The 18653-nt window shown below is 37.9% G+C and overlaps 1 protein-coding gene across 1 annotated transcript in view; it reads right to left on the bottom strand.

Annotated features, from left to right (window-relative positions):
• LOC101156495 (kazrin) overlaps window positions 1–18653 on the bottom strand; it is a 155657-nt gene that overhangs the window by 117287 nt on the left and 19717 nt on the right. Inside the window, exon 2 of the mRNA XM_011476908.3 lies at window positions 12225–12414. Coding sequence (XP_011475210.2) covers window positions 12225–12414 — 190 coding nt within the window. The remainder of the gene's footprint in view (window positions 1–12224; window positions 12415–18653) is intronic.

An 18653-nucleotide genomic window follows, 5' to 3' on the forward strand; every position in this document is an offset into this window, starting at 1 on the left:
CAACGATTTGAATAAAGAAATTCTCAAATTCTATTTTAACCCATTTGTTTTCTTAAAAATAAAATTAAGTGCATTTTACAACAAACCTAGTGGACCACAGATCAATTTCTGATATGTTTCGGTTACACTCATGTGTTCTTAAGGGTTAATCTTAATATTCTTTTTATGTGTACTCCATCATGGGAAAAACGCTACAATGTTTTCAAACTGTTTGATTACAGCTTCAGAAAGAAATGTGAGAAATAGTCTTAGTTTCAGTGATAACTCAATACGCAATACAAACAAGAAATAAAGTCAAGTACAAAATGTGGGAGGTAGACAGAAGTGTTTATTAGATAGGTACCTTAGCATCATGTGTGCCTCTGAACTCCCACTGACTCATGTCTGTAAACACTGTATGCGATCTCTTTAGGCCAAGAACATAGCATCCCTTTGCCCTTTCCATTCAGTGTTGCTGCAATGTCAAAGCAATGCTTCACCAGCACTTTGAAACACATTTGCAGTTCCCTTGACTGGTCCCTCTGAGCTTGTAGACTCTGTTTGCCACTTGAGTGGAGACTTTATTCAATCACTGATCCGAGGTACTACTCTATTTTTTAGCTCCTAATCGGCTGCAGTGGGATCCATGCAAGAGAAGATCTGACCCAAGTCCACGATACATCTCTGAAAGTGCTCCAGGGTAAGGTAATGTCTTTGCAGGGATCTGCAGCAACTCGGTTTGTAAACTATTGCTACCACAATACTACTTGTGTTTTTGGAAGCGCACATCACGCATCTATTTGCAAGACTGCAAATGCGCCAACAAGTCTGAAAAGCTAGACTTTGCCATTTTACACAGATCCCACACCGTGCAGTAGCTTTTTATAATGCTGCTGCATGAACTCAAAACAAATACATATGGTTGAACTAAACACAACACAGACCACATACATACACATACAATACAGATTTCAGCAGTAAGAGTATGGAGTTAATTCCTCCATATAAGAGACATTGACAGCATGAGAGAACTGGACTGAGTGACAACTATTACTATCATCAAATTTGTCAGAATCGTCATTCTTACTCTTACTGTTTTTGACATGGTCTTGCTAATACTATTTTTTTCTTAACATTTTTTTCTGCTTTGTCGTTATTATTCAAGTTATAAAATGACCAGTCAGTCTCTTTAAAAGTAGGTGTTCAACGTAAAATGTTTAAAGCGTTCGACAGATTCTCCCGAGCCCACTTCCAGTGGTAGGCAAGAGTGGTTGCCATAGAAACAATGACTCAGAGCAACTCGGCCCAATCACTGCTTATTGATGTAGTCTGGTTCCAAAATTTCGGCGTCTGCATAACAAAAAGTGGCGACTGAATTGACTTCATTTTGTTGGAACTGGATACAAGTCTTTTTTTCTGGGTGACATCACAGTTGCTCGGTTCAGTTCTCATTTACAGTCAACGGTAGAATTAAATCATTGCATTAAATTAATTTGCAAACATTAAAAAGTATATATCATGTTGTATTAATATATATATAGCTAAAGCGCTATAGATGGATGCAAACTGCAATGTGTTGCTATTTATCATGACGTGCAATGACAATAAAGTTGAACTCTATTCTACTCGTGCTCTCTCTTTTTTGACCCTTGCTGTTTAAAGCTCTGCTAGAAACTGGTGGTTGTGAAAAAAGCTAAGTTTTGTTTTCCATGTTCTCCAACAGGAGACAAGGTCAGAGAGGTGTGTGTGGCTGTGCTGGGAGTTTTGTACAAAGCCAGAATATGGTAAACACACTCATAAGAGACAATGTCACCAGCTATCGATGACATTTGTTTGGGCCACCTGGCGCTGAGTGCAAAACATTGCTTGTGCTTCACTTAACAGGAAAGGTGAGCGGAAAAACAAAGGGCAACGTGAAACAGCCATGTGAGCTGTTTGGTCCAGACAAAACTCAGGTTTTTTTTAGACAGTATGCTGTGTTTGAGCTGCTGTGGAAGCTCACCTCACTTCCTGTTTGGTCCAACTTAGCAAACTGATCAGACCTAAAACAAGTGTCCTGGTTTGCTTGGAACTGTGGGTTTACCAACAGTTGCCTTGAGGACAGATATGGAGAAGTGAGGAGAAGCAGCTGCTCATTATGCAATAAAGGTTTTTTTCTATTCACTTCTTCAATGAAATACCTCCACTAAACATGCAAATGTTACAGAATGGGTGCAACATTTTAACTAATTGAACCAAAGGAAGTTGAGAATTTTGATGGAATTCCCCATCAAATCAAAATGAGGAAGGGCTTGTAAATCGACATTTTAGATTTCATAAGATGAGTGTGTAGGGGTGTGTGATTGTGTGGCCCTGCAAGAACTGGTGACCTGTCCAGGGTTTACCCCGCCTTCGCCCTATAGTGGCCGGGTTACGCTCCGGCGATCCCCTAGGGAATAAAACGGTTTTGGAAAATGGATGGATGGATGTATATTTTGTACGAAAAAGTAAAAGTCAAATCAAATTTTGTTTATTTGTATGGCGCTATTACTCGACCAGAGTCAAACACTAAAGTTTAAAACATCAAAAACAACAACTAAAAGGTTAAAAACAATAAAACAAATAATAATAAAATATAAAATAAGTGACATAACACTGATAAAAGCAAAACCATGAACAAAATAAAACACAGAAGCAGAGCAGAGTCCACAAACAAAATACTTGATCTGTCACACAATTAGATTTAACTGCCTCTGAATAATTCTAGGAGGGTGAACTTATTTGAATGGGAGATGACTTGCAGAAAAAACACTAATGTTATGACCAGCCGTACAGGAAGCTGATGTACTTGCTCATGACAAGGATGAAGAGGCTTTTGGTCCCACTGTCAGTGCTTTACACACCCAGAATGTGGTGAGCACATGTATAAGAAAACAGCACATAACACACTGTAACTGTGTTAAAGGTAGTAATCACTTTGTTGTTGATTGTATGTAATGAATGACTTTAAAGAGTATAATTTCCAACTGACATCAGATATTCTTTGCTGTTCAGCTACACATTTGTGTTTTAGCTTTCCAGCTTTGAATGTCTCGTTGGAAGTAAAACGGGAGCAGCCTGGCACGTCTAGTTTCACTCTTAGTGACTTAAATAAGACTTACAGAGTTGTTTTATAAGAAATGCTTGTTCTTGTGTTTCTGACCCTTTGAAATGGACATGTTTAAATTTAGATCATTTTTAGGAGGAAACTCTGACCTTAATATGGAAAAATGGATTACTGTGATAAGCTAAGTAGGCTGCAGAAGGGGGTACAGCACACAGAAATGTGGTTTGTCTCATAGCAGACGTAGCATTCACCAGTGAAGCTCCTAATTGTGTCAGCTGTACTGTGAAGAAAAAGTAGCATGACAAAATAAGCTATTTTAAAAAAAGCTAAACTTTTTTTCATTCCAAAAGAATGGTTTTACAAAGTGGCAGTGAATGGATTTTAATTTTTTAAGAAAAGCCACATAATAGATTTTGTTTGTTCACAATACTTCACAGAAGACAACGTGTGGAAACATGCATGGTAGGTGGAATAGCCACAAAGCTGCTCCTTAATTAGCAACTGATGATTGGCCAAGAGTGTTGGTGAAGGAACATTGACCCAATTAAAACAGACACAAAGTGAACCACTCCAAACAGTCCCTTTGTCAGCAAAAAAACAGCTAGTTGTCAGAAAATGAATGTATTCTAATATCAATGAAAAAGTTGGTGTCCCTAAAAGAAGAAACCAAAATGTATCAGAAATAACTTGAAAATGACAATAGAAATTAATAATATATACTGAAAATGCTGAAAATTTGACTTGTTTTACAAAATAGTTTCTGTGTTCAGTTTGCGAAAGTTTACATAAATCTTTGATCCCGACCAGATTCTCATTTTCATTCTAAAATCTGGACTTATTTTGTACGAAGGTTTGAAATTAAGTGTGTTTTTAAGTTGTTTTTTTTTTGGAGTTTTTCCTTACTGCATAGGAGGGTCTAAGGGCAGGGATGTCCAGTTTTAGTTTGGTTAGTTCAGTTTAGAATCTTTCTATTGAATTGTGTGTGTTCATGATCCTTTTGATTTATGTTTTACCCTACATTTATCCGCACAAAGCCCATCGAGACGACTGTTGTTGTGGTTTTGGGCTGTACAAATAAAGTGAAATTGAAATTACTACAGAACACCGATAGTATTTACAATTAATGAAACCTTCACGCATTCAAGACACCGGGTGCCAGAGGCAGCAAAGCAGCCCAAGAGCATAAACAAAAAGCCCCAATGTTTCCATGTTCCTTTTTTAACCTGTTTCAATTTTGTCAGTGAGTATAAAGCCAATGGTGAATTTTCTATGCAAAAGAAAAAAAATACAAATCAAATATTAAAATCAGTCTAATTTTTCAGTTTTCAGTCATTTCAGTGACCATTTGGGGTTTTTACCTTAATTGTCAGTTAGGAGATGTACAGTCAAGACCATAAATACAGTGTTTGGACAGAGACACGTTCTTTCTCATTTTGTTTCTGTACATTACCACAGTGAATTTTAAATAAAACAACTCAGATGCCATTGAAGTGCAGACTTTCAGCTTTTATTCCATGGATTGAACAAAAAGATTGCATAAAAATGTGAAAAACTAAAGCATTTTTTAAACACAATCCCTTCATTTCATGGGCTCCTAAGTAATTGGACAAATGAAATAACTGAAAACAAAATGGTCATTACTAATATTTGGTTGAAAACCCTTTGTTGGCAATGACAGCCTGAAGTCTTGAACTCATGGACATCAGCAGATGCTGGCTTTTCTCCTTCTGAATGCTCTCCCAGGCCTTTACTGCAGCAGCTTTCAGTTGCTGTTTGTTTGTGGGCCTTTCTGTCTGAAGTTTAGTCTTCAACAAGTGAAATGCTGCTCAATTGGGTTAAGATCAGGTGACTGACTTGGCCATTCAAGAATATTCCACTTCTTTGCTTTAATAAACTCCTGAGTTGCTTTGGCTGTATGTTTTGGGTCGTTATCCAACTGTATTATGAAACGCCGCCCAATCAGTTTGGCTGCATTCACCTGGATCTGCGCAGACAGTAGTATGTCTCTGAACACCTCAGAATTCATTGGGCTGCTTCTGTCCTGTGTCACGTCATCAATAAACACTAGTGTCCCAGTGCCACTAGCAGCCTGCACGCCCAGACCATCACACTGCCTCCACAGTGTTTTACTGATGATGTAGTGTGCTTTGGATCATGAGCTTCTCCACGCCTTCTCCATACTTTTATCTTGCCATCATTCTGGTAGAGGTTGATTTTGGTTTCATCTGTCCAAAGAATGTTTTTTTTTTCAGAACTGTGCTGGCTTTTTTAGATGCTTTTTAGCAAAGTCCAATATAGCCTTCCTATTCTTGAGGCTTATGAGTGGCTTGCATCTTGCAGTGTACCCTCTGTATCTACTTTCATGCAGTCTTCTTTTTATGGTAGACTTGGATATTGATACGCCTACCTCCTGGAGAGTGTTGTTCACTTGGTTGGCTGTTGTGAACGGGTTCCTTTTCACCATGGAAATGATTCTGCCATCATCCAGCACTGTTGTGTTCTGTGGACGTCCAGGTCTTTTTGCTTTGCTGAGTTCACCAGTGCTTTCTTTCTTTCTCAGGATGAAGCACACTGTTGATTTTGCCACTCCTAATATACTGTAGCAATTTCTCCCATGGATTTTTTCTGTTTTCTCAGCTTACTGATGGCTCCCTTCACCTGCATGGAGAGCTCCTTTGACCGCATGTTGTCTGTTCACAGCAAAATCTTCCAAATGCAAGCACGAGTCCTCTAATCAACTCCAGGCCTTTTATCTGCTTCACTCATAATGACGTAACAAGGGAATTGTTAAATTGCCCACACCTGCCCATGCAATAGCATGGAAGTCAATTGTCCAATTACTTACAAGCCCATGAAATGAAGGGATTGTGTTTAAAGAATGCTTTAGTTTTTCACATTTTTATGCAATCTTTTTGTTCAACCCATGGAATAAAAGCTGAAAGTCTGCACTTCAGTGGCATCTGAGTTGTTTTATTTAAAATTCACTGTGGTAATGTACAGAAACTAAATTAGAAAGAATGTGTCTAATTCCGTATTTATGGTCCTGACTGTAACTTCTTATCCATTGCTTTGTTTCACTTGAAAAAACTTACTCTGATCTGAAATACATCAAATAAAACAATAAAATTGTGCCACAAAAATTAAACCTGGGGACACCAGTCATGTTTTTCTCACAAGTCATTCATTTCTTTATAGGCATAAACTTTGAAAATGATCTTTGCTGACAAAACAATAATGAGAAGTGTTGCCATTTTCACAGCTAGGGGCAGCTCATTATAGACACATAGAGCTGCAATTATGTTATAGCCTTCCTCTTTTGGTTTTATTTCCATTCTGCATCGAATGTCTGAGTGAAAACAGCTTCATCTCTCTTTCAATTCAAGAAAATTGTGCGTTGAAAGGCCACAAAGGTAATGACATGTTGCACAAAATAATCTGTTACATGTTGAGTTGAAAACTAATTTGTGTTCCTGCTCCTAAAAAATGCCCAAATTATGGAAAACCAGGTTGTAAAAAAAAAGAAATTAAAAAATACCCATAAGAACATAGAAGAATTTGACTAATATACCATCTATAGATGTTTGAACACATGGCTAGGAAGCAGTTTGTTCCATGTTCTGTTTGGTTTGTTTACATTCACATGTGACAGCAGGAATTTGGAGTACATGGCATATTTCAGCATGAGAATGAATACAAATATTCGAAATTTGCTTCTGAGCAGTAATGAAGCATTCACTGTGCAAGACGTATCTCTCCACTAAAGCATCAGCGGAGTGCTAACGCTGTACAGAGAATGACAGGAGCCCCACTGAGCAGAAAGGTTTTACACTCATGCATACAAATTGTAATCACAAACCAAAGTAATTTCACTGAAATGTCACGTTACCATACTGATCTTGATATGACAACTGACGTCACTGAAACAATTTGTGCATTTTTGTTTCACACTAGGACTAATTCGCTCACTTTCTGGACTGCATGCAGCACAGATGAGATAATGACAAGTTCTGCATCTTCACCGGTGGAGAAATGCTTTGCTTCCTTCGTAAACTGTAACTGGGGGGCAATATTTTTTGGCATGCAAGCGACTTGTGCAATGACCAGCTGCAAAAGATCTACACTTACCCACATACACACATATATTCACAATAAAATAATAAATTATAGAATCCTAATTTTACATTTTATATATTTATGTGCTTGAATACACAGACGTATTTTAGATGGAAGTGAATCAGGCAATTATTTTAGGGAAAAAAGAAGAAGATACATTTAGCCAAGTATTTGTGAATTCGCCACGTCAAACAAACCTGAATTCGACCAGTTTGTTTGTAGTTGTCAACGCCACCGCAGCGTACACTGTACCAACAATAGAAACTTCTATGTTCACTTTGACTGACTTACCTCAGACCAATTCAATAAAGTTCATTGTGTCTACTAATTTAACACTGAAAAGAACCCTGACCTCAGACCAGTCGCACAAAAAATAAGGCACATCAGCAGCTACATCCCTGGTTAGGAGTCTGATGCTGAAGCCTCGCCGCTTTCTGAAGTTTAGGAGGAAGATCTGCTAGTGGAGCATAGTGCTTAATGTAGTTTAGCACACATATGCACCAACGTGTCTCAGAGGATTTCCAATTGGCCATTCTGCATGTGAATCAAATGACACACTTCATGGCAAGGCAGATAATTGGCTGACAGTATTTTGTTTTCATATTATTCTCTGTTAACTAATATTTGATGGATGCCAATCTAGCCACATTTCCCTCGTAATGGACCGGTCTAATACTTAAAGAATCTGAAACGCAGGAGGCCCTAGCATAAGGAGTTATGTTTCTTTTCAAAAGTAATTTGCAGTTGTAAAATGATAATTTTATTTGCAGCTCCAACAAAAATTGTGCTTTTTAAAAAAAAAACAAATCCAAGGGCAGAATAATTGTCTTTTGCTAAATCATTTTTTTTTTTGCATAAAAATGAATTGAAAATATCTGAGCTTGTGTTTTGCACACTTGCAAAAAGGTTTCTGTGTTCCAACATACTTTTCTGGTCCTCAGAGCATCACAAACATATGCACAAGTGTTGTTTATGAATGAGAACGCAAAGATGCAAAGACACAAGTTACAACCTCAGACTTTTGACTGGAATATTATATCTGAACTGATTAACCAATCAGCACCTTTCTCCTGTCAGCAAGCAGGGTATCTCTCACAAGCTAATCAGACTGCAAAATGTTATATTGATTCATTTTGATTGATTTTTTTTGTTAATTTCTCTTAGTTAATTTGAATTATCAAATGAATGATCCATACGAATTATTGCCATCTTTCATTTCTTCTGCTGTGCAGAAACAAAACAACAGCCTCAGAGTTGGTCAGCAGCAGAGCAGTTCAGAATTTTTCCTCACATTTCATGCAATTAGTGAGATTCATTTGATTTTGATGACTACAAGGTTATTTTTTGGTTTAAATTTTGTAAAATTATTTATTAAAAGGAGGCACATTTGAAAGGAAGAATAGGGGCAACTCAATGGCAATTGTTAACTTTTTACTAAGTGATGAAGTAAGCAAAATCTCTTACTGCAAAACACTGATTGTTTAAAGATTACTTTATATGTTTAAATAATAAAAAAAAATTATCAGTAATTATTTCACATAGTTACCCCGAGGTTAAAAAAAACACATTTAACTCTGATATGTGGCAACAAGGACAAATGCATCATTAAACAGGTCATAACCAAGCAATTAAAAACCAATAAAACACAAACTTCGGAATATGTATCCAGTTTTCAAGACCTAAAGGGATTCTCAGAATTTTTAATGATTATTTAATAATGCTGTAATGATTTTGCCATTTATAAACCATAATAGTTTGCATGAACTCTGATTTTAAGGTCTAAAAAACTAATGAAAGTGTTTTTCTCAAACCAAAACCAAACCAAATGAAATGTTCCAGAGTTGAGCTAAAACACCCAAATATCATTGTTTTTAAGATGATTTATTGTGACAAAGTTAAAACTGCTCTGATTAATTTTGATAAACGTGTTCATCTTAATTTAATGTGTTTTAGTGCAATTTCTTTGTTTACTGCAGATATTATTCAATTTGGGTTGTACCTTATTTTTTATAAGTCTTTACTTTAGCATTATAAAATGTTTAGATGCCTTAAGAGGAAGAAGAAAATGACATAGCAACATAATAGTAACATAATAGTACAACAGAGTTTTTGGGTCACCAAAAAAAAGGAAAAAAAAGGAAATTTACGAGAAAAAACAAATAAATTTACGAGAGAAAAAAAAAAATTACGAGATCAAGTGAGCGAAGTGAGCATACAGTGCAACAAGTGAACGCCACGCAGCAGCCGAGCAGACCGAATTAGTTGAACAGGTGAGCTGAATGTTTACCGATAACCTTAAAAATGTTTGAAAGCTCATTTGTTTGATTTACGATTTTTTACTGTTTTATTTATGATGGGTGGCTGATTTATTGCAGGATCTCTACAGCCCGTTGATGAAGCCAAAGGTATCCCTGCAGCTCTCCACTTGAATCTTTTCTTCCTCCTCCAAAGACAAGATCTCCAATTCTGTGTGACACTTCTGTCTGAGGCCCAGTTTTCAGCATTTTCAACGTTCTTATGCTAATATAACAAACCATTTTCACCTTTATTGTTTTATGTTGAAACGGGACGTTTTATCTGGAGGAGGGGACGTAAGTAACAATATTTACCTTCCGCATTGGTGTGCGGATGACAGGTTCTTGACGTAAGGTGACAAATGGACTTCTGGGTATGTGAATGAAAATGAAAATAAAGTATCTACATTTACACCCAAACGTGTTTCAAAGCTCCTTATTTCCATATGAAACTCGACCGACACCGAACCCAGAAAGCCGGCAATACTGACAAGTATCTGATTTTGAGTGACCAAAAGGTTCTGAATTTTTCTGTTTTTTGAAACCTATCCAGAAATAAAGCTTCACAAAGTGCTCCACATCTTTCATCTTTAAGCTAGGCTACAATAGACAACTTCTGGGTTTTTTCCTCGCTAATTTATAACTTTTTTTCATGTAAATTTACGACTTAAAGTCTTGTAAATAAAAAGTGGAAATTTAAAAAATATATATTTGTTTGTAAACTGGCCCTAAAACTCAGTTGTATAATGGAAAATGTCAAACAGCATGAGAGGTGAAATTCCCAAATAAATGTCACGGCACATTCCATATAGACATTCATGGAATAACTTCATAAATACTTCAATATTTACTGGAAGGAAGTCAAAAGAAACTCTTATTTTCCCATTCACAAAATTATATATCTGCATTAACAAAGACTCTTCATCTGCTTAGATTTTTATCCACAAACTTTCAAACACCCCATATTTAGTTTAAACAAGTGAGAACTGTAATAGTTTTAATGACATGCCTGCATATCTATGCTGACCACCATATACTCAAATAATTAATGAAAAGCTCTCAATTCTTCATATCATTGCACCATGCAAACTCAAGCTGCAGAAAAGCAATTCGGGTCAGCCGGGCTCACAGCAAGGTTAGCGGCGCTGGCAGTAAAGTGCCAAACAGCATCCCCAGCACAGTTTCCCTCAGGACTTTGCTGGCTGTGCAATGAACCAGCGACCCTTCCTGTTGCAGCCACTGGTGATAAATTACCTAATCCCCCATCCCCAATTGTTTCCATTATACACCATAAGCTTATAGAGAGCAGTTAATAAGAAAGGGCTAGAAAAGATAGTATGAAAAAAGGAGATGAGCAGGAAGAACAAGGCTAAACAATCTGAGACAATCACAAAAAGTAGCAAACAGAAGCCATGAGCATTTTATTTTTTAATAAGTGAACATTAATGAACATAAACTTCTATATTTCTGGCTGTAGCTCTCATCAGTGAATAATTCCTCCTGCAGGTGAGGAGCAGACAGCCTTTCCGTAGTGGTGATGTAAATGTGCTCTGTATCAATGTCGTCACAGATGACTGTGGCTCTGCTGCTGAACATGCTCATCTCAGGCATTGCTTTAGATTATGCCTGCAGCCTCTTGATGCTGCTGAGAAGCAGCACTGACATCAGTGATCGAGCCCTCCCCGAGGAATGCTCGTTGTTCTTCACACTGGTACGCACACTGCTATGGAAACAGCAGGAATGAACGCACGCATCAGTGTTAAAGGGATAATGCAAAGCACACCCACACTAACACAAGAGAGGGGGAAAAAACAAAGCCACAATGCAGACACACGTTCTGACAGCCTGAGTTCACATTTTTTCCTTCTTTTTTTTAAATGCACAGCAGAGGTCAACTGAGGACTGAACTTCTCGCTGTCAGTAAAAATGGAAAGCTGGTCCACAGTTTTTAGAATGCTTGGGGAGGAAAAACTGCAGGTCTATTACCGGGCTTGATCTCGGAAGTGTCTGAGAGAGATGTGGTTTCACAGCACAGTGCTGCCAAAGCTCATGGAACGTGTCCTATCAGACAGCTCACTGTACCAGCTGACTGCTACAGAAACAGCAAGACGGAGTCCGTGCCAGAAGTTTAAAGGACACGGAAACCTGCAGGCGCACATTCCCACACAGACTCGCGCAGTCAGCCATGCTTAAGCGTGTACACAGACACTTAAGGGAACATCTGTTACCTCTCTTTATGTCAAACTGAGTGGAAACACTGAAAAGGACAAACAAAGCAGCTGCGGCGCACACAACCAAAAACAGACCGGGCAGACATTCAAACAGCTCAGTGACTGTAACCCACAGCAACCCTGAAGCCCTTCTTCCCCTTCCTCCTCAAGAGACTCAGATCCTCTGCCCAGTTAAGAGAGAGCCAGTAGAACTAGCACACAGAGTGCCTGTGAGTAAAAAGACGCTGTAACTTTACCCACTCACCCTTGTGAAGCACCACCCCCTCCCCAAAGGTTCAGGGGGTTAATTATTCAACATGAGAATGGATTTAGGTGGATCCAAAAGTAGACACATGGTAAGAGAAACCTATCTTCTCTTTTCACTAAAACACATACAATTTCTAAGACTTTAATAACATTGATTAAAGGAACAAACTCAAAGATTCTTTGACACACTTTGCACAGCAGCTCCAAGAAGAACCCAGACTTCTCAGCATGCAGCGTCCCCACACTGTCAGGCTCACTCTGCACTCCAGGTCTTACCATTGTGGTTGTGCTGCAGGGTCTCAAGAACGTTGACAGAGGGGTCTGTTGCTCCCAGCTCTGCCAGTCTGCGGCTGGTGGCGCTCAGCTCCGACCGCAGGTTGGTCACCTCCTGGCTGGCTGACTGGATGGCCCCATCAATTCGCTGGGCCAGCTGCTTGTTGTCATCCATCATTTTCAGGATTTTTGCCTGACGAAAAGAGAGGAATCCAGACAGGATGACATGCTGTCAAGTGGACCAAGAAAAGTGTCTCCTGATAAAATCCTCCTCTTTTCGTGTTTCTTTCTGCTTCCTGTTAAATGGCAAAGTCAAGTTCCTCAAAATCCACAAGCAAGTTGTCCTTTGCCTCACAGAGAGGCATCTGGCTCAGTGGGAATGTGTGAGTGTGCGTGTAAGTGTGCTGGAGTGAGTGTGTAATTTATAGGTGTTGTAAGTGTGGTGTGAGTGCGTCAGTGTGAAAGCATGCTTGGTGGTGTGTGTGAGAGTTCTGCAACAGCACGAGTTTGTCTGTGTGTGTGTCAGAGCCAGCACTGCCCCTGTGAAATCTGCACCCTGCAGCTGACTGTTGAAAGGACACAGCATTGCAAGATGACAAGCACCTTTTTAAATGGACTGTACCATGTTCAGAGAAAGCCAAGGGGAGCGTCAGACTAATCCATGAGAAATGCAGAGAAGTGAGGAATTCTCAGCTGCTTTCATGAGATACTGCTTCAAGAGATAAGGATTGTGTTTTTGACTAAAGTGTTAAAGACCCACTCCAATGTTTTTAACATGTTCTTGTTGTCTTGGAGGACAAATATAGAGAAAATTAAGGTCAAATTTGCATTTCTCAGTATCTCTTTATGCAAATCATTCTGAATCAGGAGTAGATGGAAAAAAATGCAGTTTGAAATCAAACATATTTGTGACACAGAAAATATGCAAGACATGGAAAGGGGAAGGGGGGCGGGGCTGCTCCACACAAATAGTCCCTCCCACAACTCACAGGTAAATTTCTAATAAACTACTGCTGCTCTGTAGAAACTGTCCTAGAAAAAGACTCAGGTCATTTTGATTTTGGCCAAAAGCAACACAATCATAATTACAAGACCAATAGGAAAACTTTACCAATAGCTCAAATTATCAAATTATGAAGATCAAATAAACAGTTAAAAAAAGAAGAAAAAGATCAAGTTTTTGTCACAATAAATCAACTAAAGTATGAAATATGCATATAAATTAGTTTTTTTAAGATTCCATTTTTAAATTTGGAATTTAACGAATTAGCACTTTTACAGTCAAGAAACACCATTTTCTATTTGAATTGTATTGCGTTAAAACATTGTGTGTGGATTTATGGGCTGTAAAAAGATCACTTTAATGCTTACGAGAATGAGCTCTAAAGGCTTTATTTATTTATTTATTTATTTATTTTCGAATCTGAGAATCTCCCAGGTTGATATTTATATTTTGAAGAACGTTGTAGGAATCCATTTAGATCTTTTGATGATGAAATTTCATTTGGGACAAACACTTTAAAAAGAAAAACTAGGACAACAACAGAAAACTGTGCAAGAAATATCCAAAACTGAGTGACAAGAAGTAGAAGCCTTCTCACCCCCACGCCCTCTAGCACATTTACTGTTACACCGGCCGTGGGGATTGGTAAAGCGGTCAATCTCTGATCAGATGTTTGCAGGTTTGGTTCCCGCCCTGCCTGCTCATGTGTTGAAGTGTCCTTGAGCAAGACATTAAACCCCCATTGCTCCTGATTATAAGTTGATGCCAGTGTTCGTCAGCGGAGCCACCATCTGTGTGAATGGATCTGGGCAAAGGCGAATGGGACTATGACTGTAAGACGCCTTGGACCTTCTAAAGCGCTATATAAATATATATACTATACTATACTATACTATACTATACTATACTATTTACATCCAGTGTAGCCACTATGTATCTAGTCCTGATCCCTCTCTAATTAGCACACATTCAGTTTCAAACACCCATATACACACCTCTAACTACACAAATACCGTATTTTCCGGACTATAAGTCGCCCTTTTTTTCATAGTTTGGCAAGGGGTGCGACTTATACTCCGCAGCGACTTATATTAGAAATAAATTGAAATAAATACATTGTTAACCCTCCTGTTATGTTCATTTGTGAGGAACAGAGATGATGTTCCTGGCTAAATTTGATGTATGAGGTATGTTAAGTGTTAAGAGTATGTTAAGTGACTCAGAGAATCAGCAAACGTTTTTTTTACAGTAAGATCTTGAAGGCTAACAACATAATATTCTACTTTCCAATGATTTCATAGATTCAGAAATGCAATAAAAATGACAACTGTTTCTACAAATACAGGATGAAAACAGAGTATTAGTTGGCCAATGATGCTTCATGAAAAGAATATATAAATAGGTTTAAGAAAGAATTACTGTGAAATTATGAGATAAACAGTCTGCTATGATTGTGTCATATGAGGTTGTGAAAGTTGTTAGTTCTTGGTCCCAGATTTTGTCTAATAAATTTCCCGTCAAAATGCGACTTATAGTCCAGTGCGACTTATCTGTGTTTTTTTCTACTTTATAATGCATTTTTGGGCTGGTGTGACTTATACTCCGGAGCGACTTATAGTCCGGAAAATACGGTATATAGATAAAACACATGGAAACCCAGTACTCATTTAGTTCTATTTAAATGTTATTTTCCAACACACCCAAATGCATCCCCACTCGATTCAAATTTATATTCATCAATATTCACAGATAGATCACAGCTTAAGTTTGTAAGATGATGAACAATGACTACATTTGGTCTTCAACTCCTTTATGTTTGGAGATTATTTTTAAGTGTAAACTGGTTCTTTTCCACAGCTTTACTCCACTTGTATGAAATAAATTTACCTTTTACTTTATTATTAAACAAAATACTTATCCAACAGTAACACGTATTTATGTCAGTACCAACACTTTTTGGAATAATTCTATTTCAGTTTCCTGGTTTAACAGTCAGACTACTCCAACATTTATTTTTCAAAATAGGCCCTGAATTTGTTTTTGTTTTTTAGAAACAAGAACATCCTATAATAAGCTTTGATGTTATTTTTGCACATGTGCAATTGTTTTTTCTGACCGAACCCTGTGCATTTACCCAAACTTGGGACTGGAACATCAAAACACTGGGAAGCACCCCCATATGGTTATTGCAGCACCTTGTAGTCTGCAGTCTGCCAACCTAGTACTAACTAGACCAGAGCCACTGCTGCTTAACTTTTACAATTAGATGGGATATAAGATAAAAGATGTAAAAACAGAATTTGTGTTAATTTTGAAAATGATTTAGGTAGTCATCCAAATACAGGCAAAGACTTTTGCTTAACAGAAAAAATAAATGAATAAATAAATGTATTTATTAACTGTGTTTTGTCTGTTTTTGAATATCATTCCCATTTTGTTCTTTTTAAAATAGATTTTTTAATGCATGTGTTATTTACTGAGTTTGTCTTATGCATATTTACTGATGAGCTGGGTACTGAGATATTTACTTCTGAAATAGAGCAGACATGCTGACAAGGACTTATCTGGTCAACAGTTTCGGTTTGGAAGTAGAAGCTGTTCTGTTTTTTTTAGCAGTATTTTGCAAGTTGTTTTTTTGTTTTTGTTTCATTTTATTCGCACTTCTTTATTTTTTGGCATTGCATTCATAAAACGCATCAACTTTTTTTTTTTTTTGACAATTGTTTTTTGTTATTTAAAATCAAATTAAACTTTATAGATCTTATTGCTCTTTTTATTGTTTTTGTCATTCACAAAAACAACTTCTACAGAATTTCAGTATTTTTTGCAAATATATTACCGGTATTTCACATTTTTTTCCAAACATTTTTCATACACGTAGATTTTGACAAACGTCTAATAATATCAAAAGTGCTAGAAAAACATTGCATTGTCATACCTAATTTGTCTGTATGAGTGGACTTTTTTCTGTGAATATGTCTCATTTTCAATCATTTTTTTGTACATTAATGAAATGTGTACTAATTGTAATATAATAAATGACTCATCATAAACATAAAAATTAGGCTATCAGTTGTCTGCAGAACAGCCAGGTGTTGCTTTTCATAGTTAAAGATGTATTCATCGAACATTATGGGACAAAAGCTGTCCTTCAACAGGCCAGCAGACACGAGCTCATGGAAATGAAGCATAAAGAACATAAACCTGTTAAATGACCTCCAATGTTTAGTCAGGTTAAATGTTAGGATACCAATTAACATCCATGAATAAACCGTCTCCTTTAATAATGAAATGCTTTTGATCTAAGAGCGTTAGGCAAATCCAAATTCTGCTGCAAAACTCAGGTCAGCGCAGAAGATGAACAAATGGCAACACATTTCTCAAAGAAGCTCACTTGAGTTGCTGTGTTTGGCCTCATGACAGACACTCCAAATCAATCCAGCATTTTTTAAGACATAATCTGACATTAGGCCGGTGAAGCAAACCAGTTCACTCAGCCTTAGAGCTTTTTCATTGTTTCACATGGCTTTGTGAGCTAAGACCCCAACAAATCCTGCATGCGGTGAGCAGATATCAGCCACTGTTCTGCTTAAGCCACAGCAGTGAGCAGCTGCTGCAAACAATGCCGCAGCGCTGTGTGCTCTTCTAATGTTTTTTGTGGGGGCAAAGTTGTGAGGTCCACATTGCTGTCTTAAATACAAGTTAGTGAACCCCCACCCCACACATTGAAGAAAGTCTCGCATGCTGACCATTAGTTCATTTATCTGCAAGGCACCACCCACCTCTCTTGCAACATGAGTGAACGTCATGTTATTTATAGATGTTCCTGCTTCCTAGTATGATACATTAATCCCAGGGAGCGTGGCAGACAACACACTCACTCAGAGACGCATAAGGACATATCTGAGGCTAAAGTCATGTTTCTTATAGAGGGAATGTGGGTCTTTGTCCGGTGTGAAAAAAGTTTAATGAAGGTTTCTTGGGAAGTTGCTCCATCAGAACCTGTGTCTTCCATGTTAGATCAGTAAAGCTAGAAATCAGATCCAAGTCAAATAATGGCATGGTGTATGATAACTAGGAGTGTGTATTAGCTAGAGTCGGGGGATATTATACGTATCGCAATATGCGTCTCACAATACAATATGTATCACAATACATCTCAAGTGTCACTTATTCACATCTTATTAAGCACCATGTGGTACTGGCAGCAACGTGACATAGTGTTTTTGGTTCGGAACCCATCCCACGCAAAAACCAAGTAGGACGTGTCTCATAAAAAAAACTGCAAGGCTGACAGCATTTAGCATTTGACACAAGCTGATTGTCGCGAGATTTTTTGGTGCGGAGTAGAGCTGATCAAAGTTGCTCAGTGGGCAGTGATGCCACCTAGACGCTGAAGAACTATCATAAATCAATATTGTTGACAGCATTAAATATTTTATTTGGTGATACAGGTATCGCCAAATAAAATATTTTAAATATATCACCGAAATGATTTTTCCTTACACACCGATTAATAATGTGGATTTGCCTCACAGGATAACAGTGGTACATTTTTGTTCAGACAAATAAAATAAAAAATGTAATATTACAACTTCAGATAGGATTGCGTCCATCCATCCATCCATCCATCCATCCATCCATCCATCCATCAAACCAGATTAATCCATTTGGGCCCAGACTCGGGTTCCAAGTCCATTGCAGGGCCTCAGATATGCAGTTTTAAGTTAATATTCATTAATAATGCCATTGTTGCATTACTTTAAGTACGTACTTAAAAAGATTGATATAATTTAAGAAAGCAGAGATATTTATGTCATAAGACATTTACCTTGTGCCTAAATTATTCTTACAATATCTATACTATCTATAATCATTACTCTAGATAATTATTTTTCCTTTAGTCATCTATAACATTAGAAAAAAATGAATGGTATCTACATGAAAGCTGTGATTAAGGATGTAATTACAGTTGGAGTACCTCCAATCAATCATTAAAGTCCATACATAAGAACAGACTTAAACCTGCTGTTGATTCTGGTCAGACATGACCTGTGTTATAGTTTGATCTCTAAAAGATGTGATTAATTGTCCATCCATCCATCCATCCATCCATCCATCCATCCATCTTCTTCTTCGCAGCTGGGTCCAGACATCCCTCTCCCCGTCCACTTCCTGCAGCTCTTCTGAAGGGACTCCAAAGCGTTCCCAAGCCAGCCGAGAGATGTCTCTCCAGCGTGTCCTGGGTCTTCCCTGGGCCTACCGCCCACTGGGACATGCCTGAAACACCTCCCTGTTGAAGCGTCCAGGAGACATCCAAACCGGATGTCACCTCAACTGGTTCTCCTCGATGTGGAGGAGTAGCGACTCTACTCCGAGCTCTCTGGGGGTGACCGAGCTTCTCACTCTTTCTCTAAGGAAACACCCAG

Source organism: Oryzias latipes, chromosome 7, assembly GCF_002234675.1.
Source record: "Oryzias latipes chromosome 7, ASM223467v1".
In the NCBI taxonomy this organism is placed as follows: Eukaryota; Metazoa; Chordata; class Actinopteri; order Beloniformes; family Adrianichthyidae; genus Oryzias; species Oryzias latipes.